General features: G+C 36.8%; 1 protein-coding gene and 1 pseudogene across 1 annotated transcript; both read left to right on the top strand.

Moving 5' to 3' along the window:
• LOC112196698 overlaps positions 1-886 on the top strand; it is a 35,249-nt pseudogene extending 34,363 nt beyond the window's left edge.
• An 8,409-nt stretch (positions 887-9,295) lies between these two features.
• Positions 9,296-13,925, top strand: LOC112196697. Its single transcript, XM_024337114.2, has 7 exons — positions 9,296-9,579; positions 10,287-11,756; positions 11,851-12,534; positions 12,611-12,688; positions 12,772-12,847; positions 12,960-13,273; positions 13,407-13,925. The coding sequence occupies exons 2-7, from the start codon at positions 10,446-10,448 to the stop codon at positions 13,632-13,634; spliced, it is 2,691 nt and encodes an 896-aa protein (XP_024192882.1). The 5' UTR covers positions 9,296-9,579; positions 10,287-10,445; the 3' UTR covers positions 13,635-13,925.
• Positions 13,926-19,358: the final 5,433 nt, after the last annotated feature.

The following is a 19,358-nucleotide window of genomic DNA, read 5'->3' as shown; positions in this document are numbered from 1 at the left end:
TCTTATATTAGCTCACAATCTTCTTGAGTAATATCAGCAAGGGTGTGGATGTCTTTCTCTATATAAGTAGAATAAGATCAAAAATGATAAAAATAAAGTACCGGTACACCCCACAATGGAGAATAACTAATCCTGGAGTTCATTTATCACCAAGCTTATCCTTTGTTCTGTATGCTCTCCTACACCTCGGCTTATCTACGTCATCTATGTTCTTTTGTAGGGATGATACTAGAGTTCAGTAGCATATATGGAGATTTAGAGTAATGCATAGCGATTAGGTAAAGTGAATGGATTGAGCTCCACTTTGGAAAGGTTTTGAGGATTCTTAACAAAATCTAGTTCATGGATTGTCCACAGCCAAACTCTGTATCTTCCGACTGACCTGTACCCTGTATCTTCCTACTTGTTTTGGCTTAGTTGCCTACTGGCATACCTAAATTTCTAGTGTAATTCTTTTCCCTAGATCCAGTTAGGACTAAGAAGAATTCCATTGTTCATTTTAACAAGGTTGTGCAGATTCTGTGTGTCATAGTTTCTAATTTGTTTGAGGATGAAGCCGTTAAACTAGTATTGTATTGGCATGTGTTATGCGATTTTGTCATGGTTTTTGTAGCTTCTATGGACTGCTAGTAATGTATTTCTTTTTCCTTGCAGGAATAGAAGGGATCTGTTTGAATTCCAGTTTCATAAAGCTTGTCCTATTTGAATACCCTGGTGGCGACTGGAAATTTTATTGTTAGGAAATTGTGATGTTCCGGAACTTTGTTGTTCAATATATGAGGAATTTTGTGACTTGTTATATTAGACATGACAACAAATCTTGTGCCCTAATTAACTGATTCTAATTTTGCCTTTTCCAACGAGTTTAAAGCAGCAGAAGGGAATATACGTATATGAGTGTTGGATAGATTATCTGAGTTCTGTTATTACAACTTTTTCCATTAAGAAAAAAGAAACAATCAGAAACATACATCAGCAATCAGACAGGGCTCATGTTAGTTTTCTTTCTTCTAAATGCGTTCTCAAAATTTCGAGACAATCAAAAATTTCAATATTCTGTTGTATAATCAGGTTTCTCTACACATGCACAGCAATGTTTTTGACAAAATAAGGTTCTTCAAATTCATTTAGGACCTTCAGAATTCTGAAATGTAGATCGTCTTGAAACAAATGTAAGTTTGTTAACTACGTGATAACCTATGGCGTTTTTATCTTGAAAACTTTTGATCTCCTAAACCCAGGAGATAGATGTTTGGAAAAGGAAAATTCGGAGTCAAGAGTTTGGGGGATCTTTTTGCACTTTAGGGCCCTTTATTCTTATCGGGGAAGATGTAACACGGAGCTGCAGGGGCAATGTATTGTTTTACATTCGTTTATAGGAAATGTATGCTTGATTTCCCTGTTCAAATTTCCAGTAGCCTAGGCTCTTGATTGAATAGTGCAGAACTTTGAATGTGCAAAACAATTGTATAGGGGGGTGTATTGTATATGGAATTAGTGGAATTTTTTAAGAAATCTATGGAATTTAAAAGTCTAAGTGTGTTCAATATAGATTTTCAGCAGTCCATGAAAGTCTTGGGGTATTCGATTAGGATTTTTAAATACTTTATGAATTCCACCAAAATCTAGGGGTATTCATTTAAGACTTTTAAAAATGAATAAAAGTTCAGAGGTATTCAAAATTTCATTCATACTTATAGAATTAGAAAATCAAGGATAATCATGGACTTTGTAGTGTTAACTATAGATATCAAATTCCAATAATTTTCTAGCCACCGGACCAAAGATTTGAAAAAGTCTATCAAAGATTTTTTTTAATTTTTTTTAAATCTATCAAAGTTTTCTCTCTGCGCGCAAAGAGGTTGGTTATCTATCATCTCTCTTTCTTGTTTCTTCTTATCTTTTCTCTAATCTTTCATGATATCAATATTTTTTGATACCCAACATGTTCATTGTAGAATGTAAATTTTTTTTTTTGTTCAATTGTGATACTTGGAACCCTAATAGCAATAAAAAATGATTTATGAAACCCTAAGACCCAAATATTGTGGTCTACCCCTAAAACCTTGAATAGTGTTGCTATGAAATACTGGGTTTTGTCTTATTAATTATTCTCATCGATTTGAATTTATATCATAGTTCAAGGAAAGTTTGAACAATTGAATTTCGATTGATTGATTATAAATCAAGACATTGATCAATATTTTTATGATATATGTTAATAGGTGAAAACAAAACTTATGAAAATAATTAACCATAAACATCAAGTGATTTATGTTGTATCTTTAAGTTGACTGGGAGATTAGAAATTAGAACAAAGTAGCTAGACAAAGTAATAATCATTCATTTGAGTCAAGTTCTACTAGAAGATACTTGACCATTGAAGAGGCAATGAGTTATTATCTTGCTTTGCATTTGGACTGCATTGGTTGTGCTTTTTGTTTTTTATTTTTATTTTTATTTACTAGAAAATCTATAGAAGTCATTCACAATAAAGTATATAGATTTTCAAGAATCAATCAAAAGTCTGTTGCTAAAGAATTTACTATTTACAATTCATTTATTTAATATTTTTTAAACTTGTTTACATTTTCTTCTCTCTTTTTTAATCTTTTTTGTTGCTTACATCAGTCTTCTAACAAAACAAAAAGCGAAAAATACGTTTTTTTTTTTCCTAAAAATGAAAAATAGAAGCTTCATTCGAATCGGGTCGGGTTTGGCTCACACGTCGCTCCTCTGGCTCCCACCGCGTCGTCGGCCTCCCCAACCACCAACCGCCGCCTTCACTCCCTGAATCAGCAGCCAACCGGTGACGACGCCACTGAAGGTGCCAATGGCACAGCTGGTGGCCAGCGGTTGGATCTGTATCTCAACCGGTTTCACATGAAGCTCGAGCTCGATCCGGACTGGATCGAGTTTCATAGCAGGAAGCACCGGCGCGGTGACTGTTTCTGCGGCGACGGCTTCGTCTCTTTTCAGAACGAGCTTCAGTCAATCCCTTGCCTCCTCCATCGTAACTTCCGACGTTTTACTTAAAAGCGTGGTGGCGGCGATCCTCACCGCCTCTTGCGTGATCCGAGCCATCGACATCGATCTGCAAGACAAGCAGATCAAATCAAAACAAAGTAAACGAAAATCGAAAACACACATGAATTGTTGTGAATCAATAACCTTAACAGACTCAAGCATATCAAATCAAAACAAAGTAAACAAAAATCGAAAACACATATGAATTGTTGTGAATCAATAACCTTAACAGAGTCTGTCTAGTAGAGAGAATGTAAATTGGAGGGAGAGAGAGAGTGTGTGTGTGGAGGGAACTCGAAGAGAAATGATCGATTTTGAAATTTGAATTGTGTGTTGAAACTTTGAAACACTCCCTCTTTTTATAGAGGGGAGTGGAGGGAGTGAGTGATAGAGACAATGGCTCCCTTTTTTTTTTTTTAGCAAATTACCATTAAATACACTTTCAGCTCAATATTTACGATTTGCCATTGGCAAGCCTTCCTTTCTTTATTTCCCTTGCTTGTTGTAGTGTTGCTAGCCCATGCGCAAAGCCCAAACCCGTGCGGCTATTTTCCGTCCAATTCTGAATGAGATTCTGTTAACGAGTAAATTACCAAAATAACCTCTATAGACTTAAGTTCAATATCATTATGAGGGATTGCCGATTTAATGTACTGAGCTTCAGTATCATTCTGACATACACGACTTGCAGTTCTTTCCAGTTTCTAGAGGCAATTTTGAACGATTAATCGGTTGAATTGTTTGTATTCACATAAAAGAGCCAAAGTTATGTGACCTTGCAACATTTTTTTTTTTTTTTTGAAACTGAGTAATTAAATCCATCCATTAACACTAATCAATAAAGAAGACTTCAAAAAGCATGCATCTCTGTTGATTTACTTTCATCAAAATCCTATAAACTCATAAACACAAATCCACATCCTCAAAAGATCAATTTTTCGCTATTAATTAATCTCACTTAACAAAACAAAACAATTCAAAATGATCAAATGTAAATCCTAATCCTAATCCAATCCAACCTAATATGGTCTTTGCTTGCCTTCAATTATCACCTACTTTCGAATACCAGCTCTCATCATGGTGTGAAGAAATCTCTCCACCATGGTTATTCTCATGTTCTTCAATCGGTACATCCTCTTTGTCTATTGCAGCAGCCTTCCTCTTTGCCATTTGAGATTAATCTGTGTATGGGTGCGGCGACCCAATTAGTTTTTGTTACCGGTGTTGGATGCTCTAAGGTATTCGAGTGTTGAGGTTTGTATGGATACACCACCGGAGAGTCTCCGGAGTAATTGGTCATCATGCGTTGACGAATTGTCACATCACATTATTAATAGAATAAGGTGAAAATTAATGAATTCATTTTAATAAAGTGAAATTACCATTATAAAGTAAAATTATTGTACTTACAATTAATGAATTCTAATGTCATATTATTAAAGATTTAAAGTGTAAACTGTAAAGTGATGTTCATAAATCGCAAGTGGGGTGAACTTGCATCTAAAAACCATTTTAGACTTTAGAGTACAACATATTTTAATATTGACATTCTCTTGTGTGAGCTAGAAGAAACTTTAATCTTGGGCTGCCCTCATCAACTGATGTGCTTGCTTAACTATAGAGCAATGCTTGCATGGAAGTACAACAAATTGATCATCCCATTTCCGGAAAACTGGTAAACATTTTATGCAATATCTGTCGTAACATTGGCTATGGCTCATTCCCTACCGTAAAACACTCACCTGGAGGATCAACGATATTCCTGGATGGCTGGACAAGAATCATTACTATTGATAATAAAAAAGATTAATTTGCAACGTTGGAAGAACATTTTTATTATTGCTTTGATATATATTATTCATCCGTCTTGATCTCTCGAAAGAGTCGAGAGACTATAACTACTGACCTTCAGTGACTACAAATTTCTCTACTGACCCACAACTAGACGTACCACTCAGTCCATATGAACTTCCTTTTCGTTTTTTCCATTACAATTGACAATAGCAAGTATATAAACTCCCAACCCGACCTGATGCGAACCATATCCCTACTCATCCTACTCATTGTTGGTTGTTATATCATGGCCAGCAAAGATTTCGATTAACAACTCAGTGGCGACATAGTTGTCGTCCAACTCAACCAATTTGCAAAGCTTCCATGTATACCACTTGCAATCTTAACCAATTCGCCACCAATCTCCACAGGCACATTGAACATGACTCAAGTAATCCTGTCGTCTGTGGTTAGAACCTCACTCCTTTTCCAAATAGCATCTCACCAAATTGGAAACCTCCGACAAGTAAAACCTTTGCACTTAGCAAGGACGAATTAGGGTTTACCAAATAAAAACAACACGCATTTATTTAGTTTCTTCCAATATTTTAATTTACTTGGTGATATTGAAGATGTCGCAGTTATCAAACACTCCTTATTCGTTAACAAGTATGCAACAAATGGTAATTAAACATATATAACTTGAGATTTCATATCCCAGCCATGCATGGTTTTCATACAAATCTGATGAAAAAAAAGTCAAAAACCAAATAACAATAGTTGACCAAGAAACTTGATGGATAGTGTGATAGTGGTGGGGAATGAATCAGACTGGGTTTTGATTTCTCAAATAAGGAATAAAATCCTTTATTATCAATCCCCCAAAAAAGGTAAAAGCTTGATCACCTATGAAAACTTGGAGCTCCTAGAGACTAGCATCCATGCCCCTACCAAGCAATGCAACTGGAGTCAGTAGAGCGGTAAACAGAAATGCAAACGATGTGCTCATGGCGGCTTACGGTTCTAGCAAAATGGAATCGATCTCTCCTAGTCCTCTCACTACAAAACTATTAGCCCTCAAAAGAAGGCCTCCAATTTGCAATATGGATAGAGGTATTGTCCCTGTTATTGTTAAAGTAGACTGAGCTGAAGCTGCAGCATGCTAAACTCGTGAATTTCATTTACATATGCTAGACAGGAATTGGTGCTCTTGTAGATGATATATATATATATAGATCCTATTCAGAGCGGAGGTCCGCTTTGAAATTAATGTGTAAACTTCGAGTTTTGGGTCGCTTTTCGGTCGCATATCCACATCTCGACCGTTTAGTTTTTAGGTATTAGTGTATAGATCATCTCTGCAAATTTTTGGCCAAATTGATGATCGTTAAGAGGTTTTCTTCAATGACAATTATTGCAATGTCATGGTTTCCTCTTCTGTTTGCAATTATCGTTTTCGTTTAACGCTTTTGTTGTTCAAAACAGTGAGAGTGGAAAATTTAGCAAGCATTGAATAAAGTCGTGGAGGCTAGTATGTTATCGGCCTGTACAAGTCTAGCTAGGTGCTCTGGAACAGAGGAAGTGGATACATGGATAGATTGAGAAGAGTAGGACTGAATAGGACTCAAAACTTGCAACAACAATCATAGACTTATGACCTACACAAAATTAGTGCTCAATTTAAAATCCTATCAATGTAGTAAGAAAAAGTAGGGAACAGATTAGGGCCTAATTAATTCCTGAAAAATAAAATGTTCGACAAAACCAAATTTTATATTATATATAATATTATTTACGAAAATACAAGTAAAGGGATTTAGGGTTTTAATTTAACAACTAAGTAAATATACACATGTGACACATCAAAACACATAATCAAATAGAGATAAATGGATGGAACCAAATTAGATAGAATTAACTACTATTAACACGTTGGCAAGGTTTCAAACATCAAATCACGAATCAAATATGTCATAGCATAGAATCAATCAAGAACAAAGATGAACGCATACAAAGTTCTTTTTTCTTCCCTTAATTAAATTAGCTAGATGAATGCATCATAGTTAACCTTATTAATCATGCAATCACTAGTGGTAGCTAATCACTAACAAAAACACTTTTAATGCAGTAAACACATTGGAAATTTGATCAATTCAAGCCAAGAACACAAGTTAGAACGCTAATCATGCATGCAAGACTCATTGTTAATTTACCTAAGTAATTATAGGTTTTCCACCGAAATTATTAAAGCTTAGAACGTTAGCACTTTAATATGGATTCAATTGCATGTTCATCAACCTAAGTATGCATCCAAAGATCAATTAACACATAAAAGATGGGATTGAAGCTCAAAATTAACAATCATGCAAGACATATAAGAAATCGCAATTTATCAACTTGAAAAACTAAAACATGTTTCATAGTATTCGAAAATAACATATCTAAAATCAACACTTCATCATCACAAGAAATTGCAAATTAAAGAACCAAGAAAGAAAACCAAATCCCAATTTATTCAAAAACCCGAAATAGTTTACAATCCAAAACTGAAAACAAAAATAGAGTTTCATGGTTACACTTTTTGATCTCCAAGGACGCAAGAAACTTCAAAAAACGGCCTTGAACTTGGATTTTCTTGAACTTGTCGAACCTTGGAAAAGAAGGGGAAGTGTTTGTGGCTTTTGATTATGAATTTTGTAGTGTGCAGAAGAGCTTCACAAACCTCCTTTATATAGTGAACGGTAAGGGCTAAAGAATCTAGGTCAAAATCTACTTGTAACGTCATTCAACCAATGAGAAAATTCCTTGAGAAGTGGAGAGCAAGTAACCTTAGTCTTTGCCGAATTCCTCCATGTATTTAGACTATATTTCGGCCTCCTTGGAATTAGGAATCATATTTCAATACTTATTCCTCTATTTTCTTCTCAAAAATACCCTAGAAATCCGAAAATATCCGAAAAAGATAATTGCCGAAATTCCTTGATATTCCTTGTAATTCTCACGAGAAAAGCAATTAGAATGGGCCATGGACTCCTCTAAGACGTCAAGAAGGATCTAGAGACTCGTGTGCAAGTCACATGCTTTACACTTCGGGCCAGGCTCTCCCAAATTGGGCCAATTCGAATCCATCTTCATTGTTGCCGAAATTCTTCATTATTCTAGAACAATCTTGAACTATCTTGAGTCATCTTCAAGACACAGCCTCCTAGCCTCACCAGGTCTCCTAGTAGCATCAAGACTCGTAGTCCAACTAAGACTCTGTCATTTCTTCATTTCCAAACATCATTTTTCCGAGCTCATTCCTAGTTGCATTAGGATTCCTACTTAAACTAGGATTCCTTTTCCTGGTAGGATTATGAAAGATTCATTTCTCCATTTCTGCGCAAATAACTCATTGCCTTCGATTTCCAGACTCAAAACTACCTAAAAACATAAAACAAGTTAGAAATGACATTGTTAAGGAAATGACTAAGCAAAATGTACTAAGAATGTAGTAGAAATTAGTCTCAACAACTTATATATTGCAAATTTGTTTGCCTGGACCGTCTTTTTAAAAGGTTGCGTCAGAAAAAGCGATTTCTTCATGGAATCGCATGGTTGGAGGTCTAGCGCGCATATTGAGATTCTCAAGGACATGAAAGGAGACATGGTAGCTCCTGACACCATTACTTTGGTTAGTGCATCTGCTCATTCGGGGTTAGTAGAATGAATAGGGGCTGACAGTTCGATCTTCCGATCAGGTTCATGCTTCAAGTACGTCCATGGTTGCATGCATGGCTGATCTTTTCGGAATTGCTGGGGTGCTCAAGGAAGCGAGGAAGCTAATAAATGAGATGCCTATCTGCCCTGATATCAGTGTATTGGGCACTCGATCTCCACAGAGCTTGTAAGATCCATGGAAACGTTGAACTAGGAGAGCAGATAGGTAAGAGAGTAAATGAAATGGAAACCGAACTATAGTGGGAGCTATGTGTTACTGACAATGCAGTACCCAGAATTCAGGCAAGAATCCCAGAGCCTGCTAATATTGATAGAAATATACCTATATTAAGTAATGAAAAAAAAAAAAATATACCTGTATTAAGTATCAAGATTTGTGCATAGATTTCCCAACTCCTATTTGTGCCTTGGTTCTGTGTCAATGAAAGTCTAAATGCTTCACCTATTTCATTTCTTAACCTATGGATCTGGATGCTTATTGAAAGCCTCGTCGGTAGATTGAGTTAAAAATATTTGGGACATTTTCTTTTGGTACAACTTTTGGGACATTTTCTTAGAGGTAAAGCAACAGTAGCCTACCCCCAAAAAAACAAATAATAATAAAATATAAAAAGGGGACAGCTGTTTAAAACTGAGTGAGCAATTGACTCACTGAGTCAAACTCACAAATATTTTCAAGAAAATAAAAACTTAAAAGAATAATCTCAGGTTTTACATTTTTCCTCAACCAATAACAAGTAGTAAAATTAAAAATTGAAATTTATAATGCTTTTCATTTGGCCAATGAAATTAATGTGATCCACCAAAAATAAGAGAAGCCCTAAAATCGGACGGGTTGAGCAGTCGAGTCGAAACCCATTCCACTCACGATTCCGAACGATCCCAGCTCGTTCTTCGCTTCTTCCTTTTCCCCCTAATTTCAATTTTTCCCACCAATAAAAACCCTAACTTTCCTTCAAATTTTTCCATTTCCGGACACAATCGAATGCCCCCAATTTCAAATTCACACCCAAGAACTCCCAAATACTTCGAAATTCGGTTTTCTTTTTTCTGACTCAGGTATGCAAAATCTGATCAATTGCATGTTATATTATCCTGTTTGAAATTTTCAGTCTTGAATTTGGGTGTTAGGAAACGAAAGATTTGTTCTTTCAGGCAAAAATTGAGTGCAATTGGGTTTAATATGATCTGAGCTAGCTACCTACCTACATGCAAAGATTGCTTCTTTTTACCTTTATAAGTTGGTTCAATTCTTGGGGTTTGTTTACTTTTTCAGCAACATTGTTTTTTGGAGTGCTTGATTTAAGTTTTTGAAAAAAGGTAAACCAATTTTGTTGCTTCCCCAGCTCAAAAGGAGTTGCATTTTCTTGTGAAGTTTTCATTTTGAACAGTTAATGACATTGTTTTTGGGCAAAAGTTGGATTGGCATGTTGGTACCAACAACTAGTGTTAAATTGTGATACCCCATTCTGTTTATGAGTGGATTGTGTTCAGTCCCACAATGGTTATGGACTGAGTTAATCCGGGATATATTAGTGGTTATGGGCGTGTTGCATTAGCAAGATCTTTTTCAGATGTTTGTGTTGATATAGCAAGGTCCTTTCCAGAGTTGGGAGAGCTATTAAATCTGAATTTACAGCTTGAATGGTTTTATCCTTGTCTGGACAGGATTTCTTGTGTATTTCTCATTGTGCTTGATGTACATTATGGTGCTCTTAACCTAATGACCACATGCATAACCTTATTTCCACATACATCTTGTGCAGATTCCTACTTCCCAATTGCCGTGGTAAACACCAGCATCCGCATTGCTGGTGTCAGTTGGACCATGCAATGTTGTAAGATAGGGATATCGACTTCTGATAGTGCTGATCAGATATGGTAGTTTTTGGCGTAAGTTCTTAAATATTGAAACTGAAGTCCCAATGCGCTCCTCTGGACTTGTTGACCCAGGATGGGACCATGGCGTTGCTCAGGATGAGAGGAAGAAAAAGGTTAAATGCAATTACTGTGGAAAAATAGTTAGTGGTGGAATATACAGATTGAAGCAGCATTTAGCCCGACTTTCTGGAGAAGTGACATATTGTGATAAGGCTCCAGAGGATGTATACATGAGTATGAAAGCAAATATGGAAGGATGTCGTTCTAATAAAAGACCTAGGCAATCTGAAGATGTTGGGCAAGCATATTTGAATATCCATCCTAAGAATGATGAAGAGGAGGTCCATGTTGGTTATAGAAGCAAGGGAAAACAGTTGGTGCGTGACAGAAATGTAGTTGTGTCGTTGGCTCCTCTAAGGTCATTAGGATATGTTGACCCTGGGTGGGACCATGGTCTGGCTCAGGATGAGAAAAAGAAAAAGGTGAAATGCAATTATTGCGAAAAAATAGTTAGTGGTGGTATTAACCGGTTTAAACAACATTTAGCTAGAATTCCTGGAGAAGTAGCACCTTGTAAACATGCACCCGAGGAAGTTTATCTTAGAATGAAGGAGAATATGAAATGGCATCGTACTGGGAGGAGACAGAGACAGCCTGATGGAACGGATTTCTCACCTATTGATATGCAGTCAGATAATGAAGACCAAGAGGATGACCAAGTGGACTCTGCTCTGCATCACATAAGCACAGAAAGATTAATGGATGGTGATAGACGATTGGGCCAAAATTTTAGAAAGACTTTCAACGGACCTCCCTGTACTGGTTCTGAGCCATTATACAAACGATCAAGGCTAGATTCCCTTTTCTTGACTGCACCTAAGAATTTGTCACCTCAATATAGACAAGCAAAGGTCAGAACAATTGCAAACAGAATATCCCGCAAGGAAGTTACTTCTGGAATTTGCAAATTCTTTTACCATGCAGGAGTTCCTCTACAAGCGGCAAACTCCATATACTTCCATAAGATGCTTGAATTGGTTGGCCAATATGGGCCAGGTGTGGTAGCACCTACAAGCCAATTAATATCAGGTCGGTGTCTGCAGGAAGAAATTGCAACCATCAAAAACTACCTTGCTGAGTATAAGGCATCCTGGGCAATCACTGGTTGTTCTATAATGGCAGACAGTTGGCTAGACGCAGAGGGTAGAACACTGATCAATTTTTTAGCTTCTGGCCCAAATGGTGTATACTTTGTTTCTTCAGTTGATGCCACTGAAATAGTTAAAGATGCTTCAGAATTGTTTGAGCTGCTTGACAAAGTGGTTGAAGAGATGGGAGAGGAAAATGTAGTTCAGGTATTTAGTTTCAATATTTTTCTCACCTAATTCCCCATCCCAAGTTGTAATCTCTAGCTACTAACTTTGCTTGCTTCTAATCCCTCTTCTGCAGGTAATCACTCCAATTACTCCTAGTTATAAAGCTGCTGGGAAGATGCTTGAGGAGAAGAGAAAGAATTTGTTCTGGACTCCATGTGCCACCAATTGTATTGATCAAATTCTTAAACATTTATCAGACATACCTAGTGTAGCAGAGTGCATTAAGAAGAGCCAAAAGATTACAAAGCTCATCTACAGCCAAATTTGGTTGTTAAATTTTATGAAGAATGGCTTTACTCAGGGGAAGGAACTTTTGAGGCCTTCTATTACCCAGTTTGCCTCTAGCTTTGCTACCTTACAAAGCTTGGTGGACCATAGGATTGGTCTTCGAAAAATGTTTCGATCAAACAAATGGATTTCATCTCAGTGTTCCAGAGCACGTGAGGGGAAAGAGGTGGCAAATATTGTATCAGATGCAGGATTTTGGAAGAATTTACAGGTCGTTAGGAATTCTGTGGACCCAATGATGCAAGTTCTTCAAAAGGTTGAGAGTGGTGACTGCCTGTCAGTGTCGTCTATCTACAATGATATGTTCACTGCAAGTCTTGCAATCAAATCCATTTATGGTGAACATGAGCCTAATTGTGAACCAATTTGGGATGCCATCCAAAATCATTGGGACTCGTTAAACCACCCTGTATTTGTGGCAGCTTACTTCTTAAATCCATCTTACAGATATCGACCTGATTTTATGGCGGTAGGAGAAACACTTACTGATTTTCAATTTCACCGTCGTGCTGATTTCTTTCCTAACCCACATTTTAATTGTGTAGCATAATATTCGTGGACTTACTGAATGCATTACTCGTCTGGAGCCAGACAATGCAAGAAGGATTTCTGCTTGTGCACAGGTAATAATTTTTTCATTCTGAATTTTTGTTTATCATAAGTTGTTCTGTTATTATATTCACTCATTCTGTGACACAACATCCAGATTGCTGATTATAGTTCTGCAAAAGCTGATTTTGGAACTGAGTTGGCAATTAGTACAAGAACAGAACTTGATCCCGGTAATACATTATATTGCCACGTACTCATTTGAGAGTTCCAGATATAGATGCATGCCTATTTATCTCAATCATTATTCCTTTTGCTGATACCTTTTCTTTTATGTTGTATTAGCTGCATGGTGGCAACAACATGGGATATGTTGCTTAGAGCTGCAGCGGATAGCTGTGCGTATATTAAGTCAGACATGCTCATCCATTGGATGTGAGCATAACTGGAGTATATTTGATCAAATGTACAATCTAAGAAGTAGTCACTTATCACAAAACAGATCGAATGACCTCATGTACGTTCACTACAATTTGCGTCTTAGAGAACTACAAGTAAGAAGGGGAAACAGTTCAATCTCCCTCGACAATCCTCTGCTAGAGCATTTACTAAATGATTGGATTGTAGACACAGGGAGAACCAACTTTCCAAAAAATGAGGTACTCCATACTTCTATTTGACTTATCCCGCAGAGTGATATAATAACTCAATTTGAGTTGGATTGTTGTGAAGACATGGTAGCTAAGGAATCCTTAATATTTTCTGAATCAATTCCTTTGTCTTCCTTTGTAGGAAGTTCTATATAGTGAATTGGAACAGGTTGATGCATATGAGAACGACATGATTGACTATGAAGGTGGAACCCCAATTGCAGAGTCTAGAAACGGATCAGTTGAGCTGTTAAACTTTGCTGATCCAGATGTCGATCCTGTTGATGCATGTATTGCCACAGATGATGATTGCGATAATGATGATGATAATGGTGATTTGAACTATTATGATAATGACACGAGTTATTAGTCAGATTATAGTAGACCTCACTAACACAACAGTAATGGTGGTTAGGCACCTGCCTTAGTTCTGTAATTATATTCGAATATATTAGGTTTGAAGTGCTTTACGACGTGAGAAAGGCGTCTTTACATGTAATATTGAGCAGGTTATAGATGCATCAGTGTTCACTAACTCAAACTGTTTTTCATTCATAATGGTGTGGCTTTGCGAAGACATGTATATGTGGAAATGAAAAGAGGAGAAGAGGAAAAGAATATCAATCCTGAGTTCCTGACTATTGAGTTCAGATTCTCACTAGCTATCATTGTTCTCTCTTGTTATTGCAGTTTTATTCCTGCCTGTGTCTTGGTTATTACTTCTGGAACTTCTTCGGCCATGTTCGTATTTTGTATGTAGTCTGAATATTCCATGAAGGCCGATACACGTTGGAGATACATCTTATATGAATATTAATGAAGAAACACCCACTACTATATTGAACCACGTCTCGCAGGAGGGAACCAAAGTGGCTTCAAAAAAAATCAAAGACTTATCCAGAAACATTTGATAAATTCTGTAAAACGAAGAAGTTAAATAGAACTTACCCAGAAACATTTGATAAGTAAATGAAGAAGTCAAATTGAACTTACCTAAGAAAGTAAGAATATTAGTAACATTTCTGTTCTCAATACGTCCCACGTGAATTAGTCAAAATGGGAAACGATGGAGAATTTTCACTGTGGAGTTTAGCGTAAATCAGATATTAATGGTGCTCTGAGTAACCCTTTTTCCTTTTGTTTGTTCAATGTGAAAAGTCTCAAAATCATCTGTAGAATTGAAATAGTAAGATCAGAATATCTGAAATGAAAGCAGGATGTTCGATGTGAAAAGCCTCAAAACAAGATTTATTTGCTGGACTTGTTCGTGTACTAAATAATTAAGGACTAAAGGGGGTGTATTCAATTCAGATTTTAAAAGACTTTGTTTGAGTTTTTATAATCCATGGATTTACTTAATCCACGGATTATTTAAATTCTATATGGACTCTGATTGATTTACTAGTATTTGTTTAGATTTTACAAATCCTTATGATGTTTTTGGTAGGTTAATTTTCTTCTTCTTCTTCTTTAATTAAGCAATGGATGTATGGATCCAACTATAATGCTATATCAATGACAAGAAAGTATGGCAATCTAACATTCTTTATGTTGTGTATAATGATATATGAACAATAAAAGAAAACAAACGAACCAAAATGTTACACAAAAAATAAAGTAGTAAACTAATGACATAATTTATTTCATATCTAATTTACAAAAGAATCATGTGTGTATGTATCATCTTAATAATACCATTGAAAGTGAGCTTCATTAGCTAGAAGGATTAAGGCTTCTAGAGCTATAGTGATAAAAATAAAATAAAAAATTATTAGATGAGAGCAGAGGCAGAGGAAGATAGTGGGAAAATAGGTTTAAGACAAAATGGATGAGTGTCACCTATTGAGACTTGCTTTTTATTTATTTGATTTTTTGGGTGAAGAGGTTCTTTATTTTTTGAGTCAGAAAGAATCCATCAAAATCTTTTGGGAAATTGTTGGATTGTTTTTGAGTTTTGATATGTATAAATAGCACTATAAAATCCTTCAAAATCCACCATTTAATGAAATCCTTAAAAATCTATATACTTTTGAATATCAGCATATTTGAATGGATAATTTTAAATCTTAATTGAATACATCAAGATTTTAAAGGACTGTTTAAAATCTCAATTGAATACCTATAGACTTCTAAAATACGAAAAAATCTTGTAGACTCTTAATTGAATACACCCCCCTAAGAGAACCCCTCTCTTAATCCACGTTTAACAAAGTTGATGAAAATCAGTGTTATTACATATATGAGTTGTCCACTGCATTTTTTTGTTTTATATTATTGGAATGTTTTGTATTATTGATCTCATTTAATATAAGGTTCCTGACTAAGGTTCAAACTGAACAGAGAATGAATGCCACTGCATTCTATGTTTTGTTATACTGATCTCATTCAATAATTGCTTTTTTGTTGAAATGAGTTGATTTTTAGATGGGAATCGGCTGTTACGTGACATACATATCTGATTCATTAATCAAATTTGAGTAAGATGGTAATTGAATGGTTATTTAGAGTTTTTATTTGACTAATTTAGATATAAAGTATTTTTTTTTGTTTTTTTGTTTCTTAGAATTTGATTAGTGTGATGAACATCACGTGATATGACACTATCACCACTATATCAATACTTACCGAGCTAGTCTTGTGTTTTACCATGTTATAACACCATATAGAGAGATGCCTAATGTCTATTTCGTCATGCTATATATGCCTTCTTTAGTTATTGGTGCCATGATTTAGTTGCAATTGTGTCTACATAACATCCGCATTGATTCATTGGCAATCGCAGTCTCAATGAGGCATTTTCACTCCAACTGGATGTGATTTTTCTCATCGAAAACTTTCTTCGTTTAACATCTTGTTTTCTGTTGTCATCAGTTTTATATGAGGATTATGTACGGGTGAAGATGAGACCAAATGGAACTACGATATTGGAAGAAACCGAAAAAAGAAGAAGAATTGTCTATATTGTTTAGAAAATTGGTTATCTAAAATGTTTAATTGAATGATTTGGAGGGGTTAATTGAGTCCGGTCTGTTGTTGGAAAATCAAATGGGATGAAGACTATTCATAGGAGGATATCATATAACTGTAAAAAAAGACTATTTATTGGCGCCTGCCTCTAGCCGCCCTGGTCTGTGGTGTGGCTGCCGGACAGGTGATGTTTTGTTTTTAGGCTAGTCTGTGGCTTGTTGGTTTTGGAAGAGGTGATCGGCTTTGTCGATCTTGCTGGTGGTGAAGGCGGTTGCGGCACAGGTTACTAGAGCGTCGGTGGTTCTTCGATGATGGCGGTATCCTGTAGCGCGGCTTGGTGAGCTGGCAATTCAATCCCGGTCGGGTTTGAGTTTATGTGTACTTAGTGGTGCTTTGGTGGTGGCATCAAAGGGGATGATGGCGGCTCTGTACTGGCGACGAAGGTGGTTGAGCCGATCTCAGGTCGTGTTGCTAGTGGTGGGTTGGATTTGGGCAAAGTCAGCTTTGCTAGATTTGCCTTGGGCTGGTTTTCTATTTTGGGCCATGTTAGGCAGTTTTATTTTGTCAGTCTTTCTAACTAGTCCCACTATCTTCAGTGAGGCATATGGGCTTGACCTGGTCTATACACTCTTCTTTGGTTAGTGGTGTCCTAGTATGTCGAGTTTGTCTAGTCTAGTCTACCTGAAGATCTTTTGTCAGTCTTCTTAGAAGTACTATTTATCTTTCGTACCACAACTGCTTGCTCTGCGAGAGGTGAATGATAGCCTATATGTCCCTTTGAAGGCGAAAATGTCTTTTGTTGCTTTTAGACTTTGTGTGTTATTGTTCATGAAGTAGTGTGTGTATTAGTTTAGGCGTACGTCTATGTCTACTTTGGTGTATGTACTATTTCAACCGTTGCGGTTGATTCATTTAATAGAATGAATCATTCTACCTGTCAAAGAAAAAAAGCTTCGTTAGAAACTTTAAGGATTAAATTCAGTTTAGTCCCTTGAACTTTAGGGCTAAACTCAGTTTGGTCCCTCTTTCTGAAAATCGATCTCGATGGTCCTTACACTATCAAATGACATCACCCGAGTCCAAAATTTGAGTTTGACTCCAAAAGTGACGTCAGCTGCTAACTTGGAGCAGATATAGGGCCCCACTTTTCAATATTTAACCCTAATTTGGATGAAATGTCCAAACTACCCCTTATTACCTTTGACCCAACCTTTGACCCCATACTCTTTTCCTCATCTCTCTTCCTCTTCTTCTCTTCTTCTTCTCAATCCATCTCTCCGACCCAATTTTCATCTTCAAATCCCAATCCCAAACCCTAATCAAAGCCCCAAAACCCAAGAGCTCATCTCTCTCTCTCTCTCTCTCTCTCTCTCTCCACCTCCACCATGAACTCAACCAAAATTCACATCCCAGAAATTAAAAATCAAAATCAAATCCCAACAGTGGCTGACAAGACCCACCCCGAATTCCACCCTGGAATCCGAAGTGGCCCTGCGGGACCCACCTTTAAAGGAGATTTACCAAAAATTTCGGCATAACCTCCCTTAAAAATGGTTAACCCAAAAACCTACGGAAAACCAAAATTCACTTCTAATTATCCAACCACAACTCCTGGAGCCACCCTGCTCCCAAATTCAAACAATCATCCCAAAGCTAATATCATCATACATAATCTCCAAAGGGTACAGGTTACTACAATCACCAAAGTTAGGTCATAGACCTCAAATATAATACATATAAGTTGGGTCACATATCCCTTAGTAATCAGAGCATTCTAGGAATATAAAAAGACGAGGAATACAGTAGGTTAACCAGGTAACCTACAGAATGTGATGGCGGAAGCAGGTGCGGTCACTATGGCTCACACTCGTACACCGAGCAACAATACTGCAATCTGGGCATTTGAAACCGAATGGCCCAGGGAAAAGTATATAAAAACGTTAGCGTGAGTGGACAAAAATAAATAATTTTAAACAAAAGAGATTTTATACTTTCCCACATTTATTTCTTTAAAAACTCCCGATGCATGCAATAATTAAGAAAAGACCGACTAGCCCCGCTAGTCAAGAACAACAACAAAAGAACATGGGGAAAATGGGTTCACCATACGGGAATGGAGCCCCTCAGGCTCAACCTACCCTCGACTGCCACTCACACATAGATTGTGCGAGGAGGAGAACTAATAACCTCAACTACCACTCACACATAAATTGTGCGAGGAGGAGAATATCACCTCGACTACCACCCACGTGAGGAGGAGAAAGCTACCTCACTGCCACTCACAAACACAAAGTAAGTGAGGAGGAGACCTATTCACATGACCCGCGTATGGTGAGGAAGAAGATCATCAAAAGCCAGTAATTCTGTATAATTTCCCCACTTATCTAGCAAAATCGGAATCCAATGTATAAAGACGTGACCCCGCACGCCAAGCTCATCTCAGGTTCAAATATAAATAGGATATAAATAAGTATAAATTTCCGAATCCGCATAAATCAAAATCCTCAAATCGAGCATAATGAATCTAAATTCAAAAGTTCAAACCAATAAATCAATCAATAATCCAAACCAAAATAAAATGCTCGATAATTAAATTGATAAATCGATAAACTCAAAACTTGCGGAATATAATTTGCATGCATCAATTAAAATCAAAGGTCCACTCACAATATGCGGTCAATCCTGACGTCGCTCGTGATTCTCCTCGTATGGAGACTCCTCTCGTCCTGTACGAATAACAATCATAAATATATATAATCCACAGGACGGAATTTTAATTTTACGATACTTATAATTGGAAATTCATAACATTCCCCTTCCTAATATCCGACTCCTCAACTCTCTTCAACATCCATCCTTAATGCTCCAACATTAATCTGTCATTGATGCAATACCTAGAGTGAATTCGAAAGGAATTCGGCGATCGAATTCGCGATAATCAATAATTAATCATTTAAACTCAATTTGTAAATCCTCCGATTTCCACCAAACTTCATGCATTACATTCTACAATCATTATAGGGTATAAGGGATTAAAACGACAATTAAAACACAACTCTACGCGCCACCACACGCTACCTACAGTGGCGGCGCGTGGTGGCGGCCACTTCCTCCGATGACCACCAAA

The sequence above is a fragment of the Rosa chinensis genome, chromosome 4, assembly GCF_002994745.2.
Source record: "Rosa chinensis cultivar Old Blush chromosome 4, RchiOBHm-V2, whole genome shotgun sequence".
Lineage (NCBI taxonomy): Eukaryota > Viridiplantae > Streptophyta > Magnoliopsida > Rosales > Rosaceae > Rosa > Rosa chinensis.
Note: the sequence above shows the minus strand (reverse complement) of the source record. Positions and strands in the feature narration are given on the sequence as shown.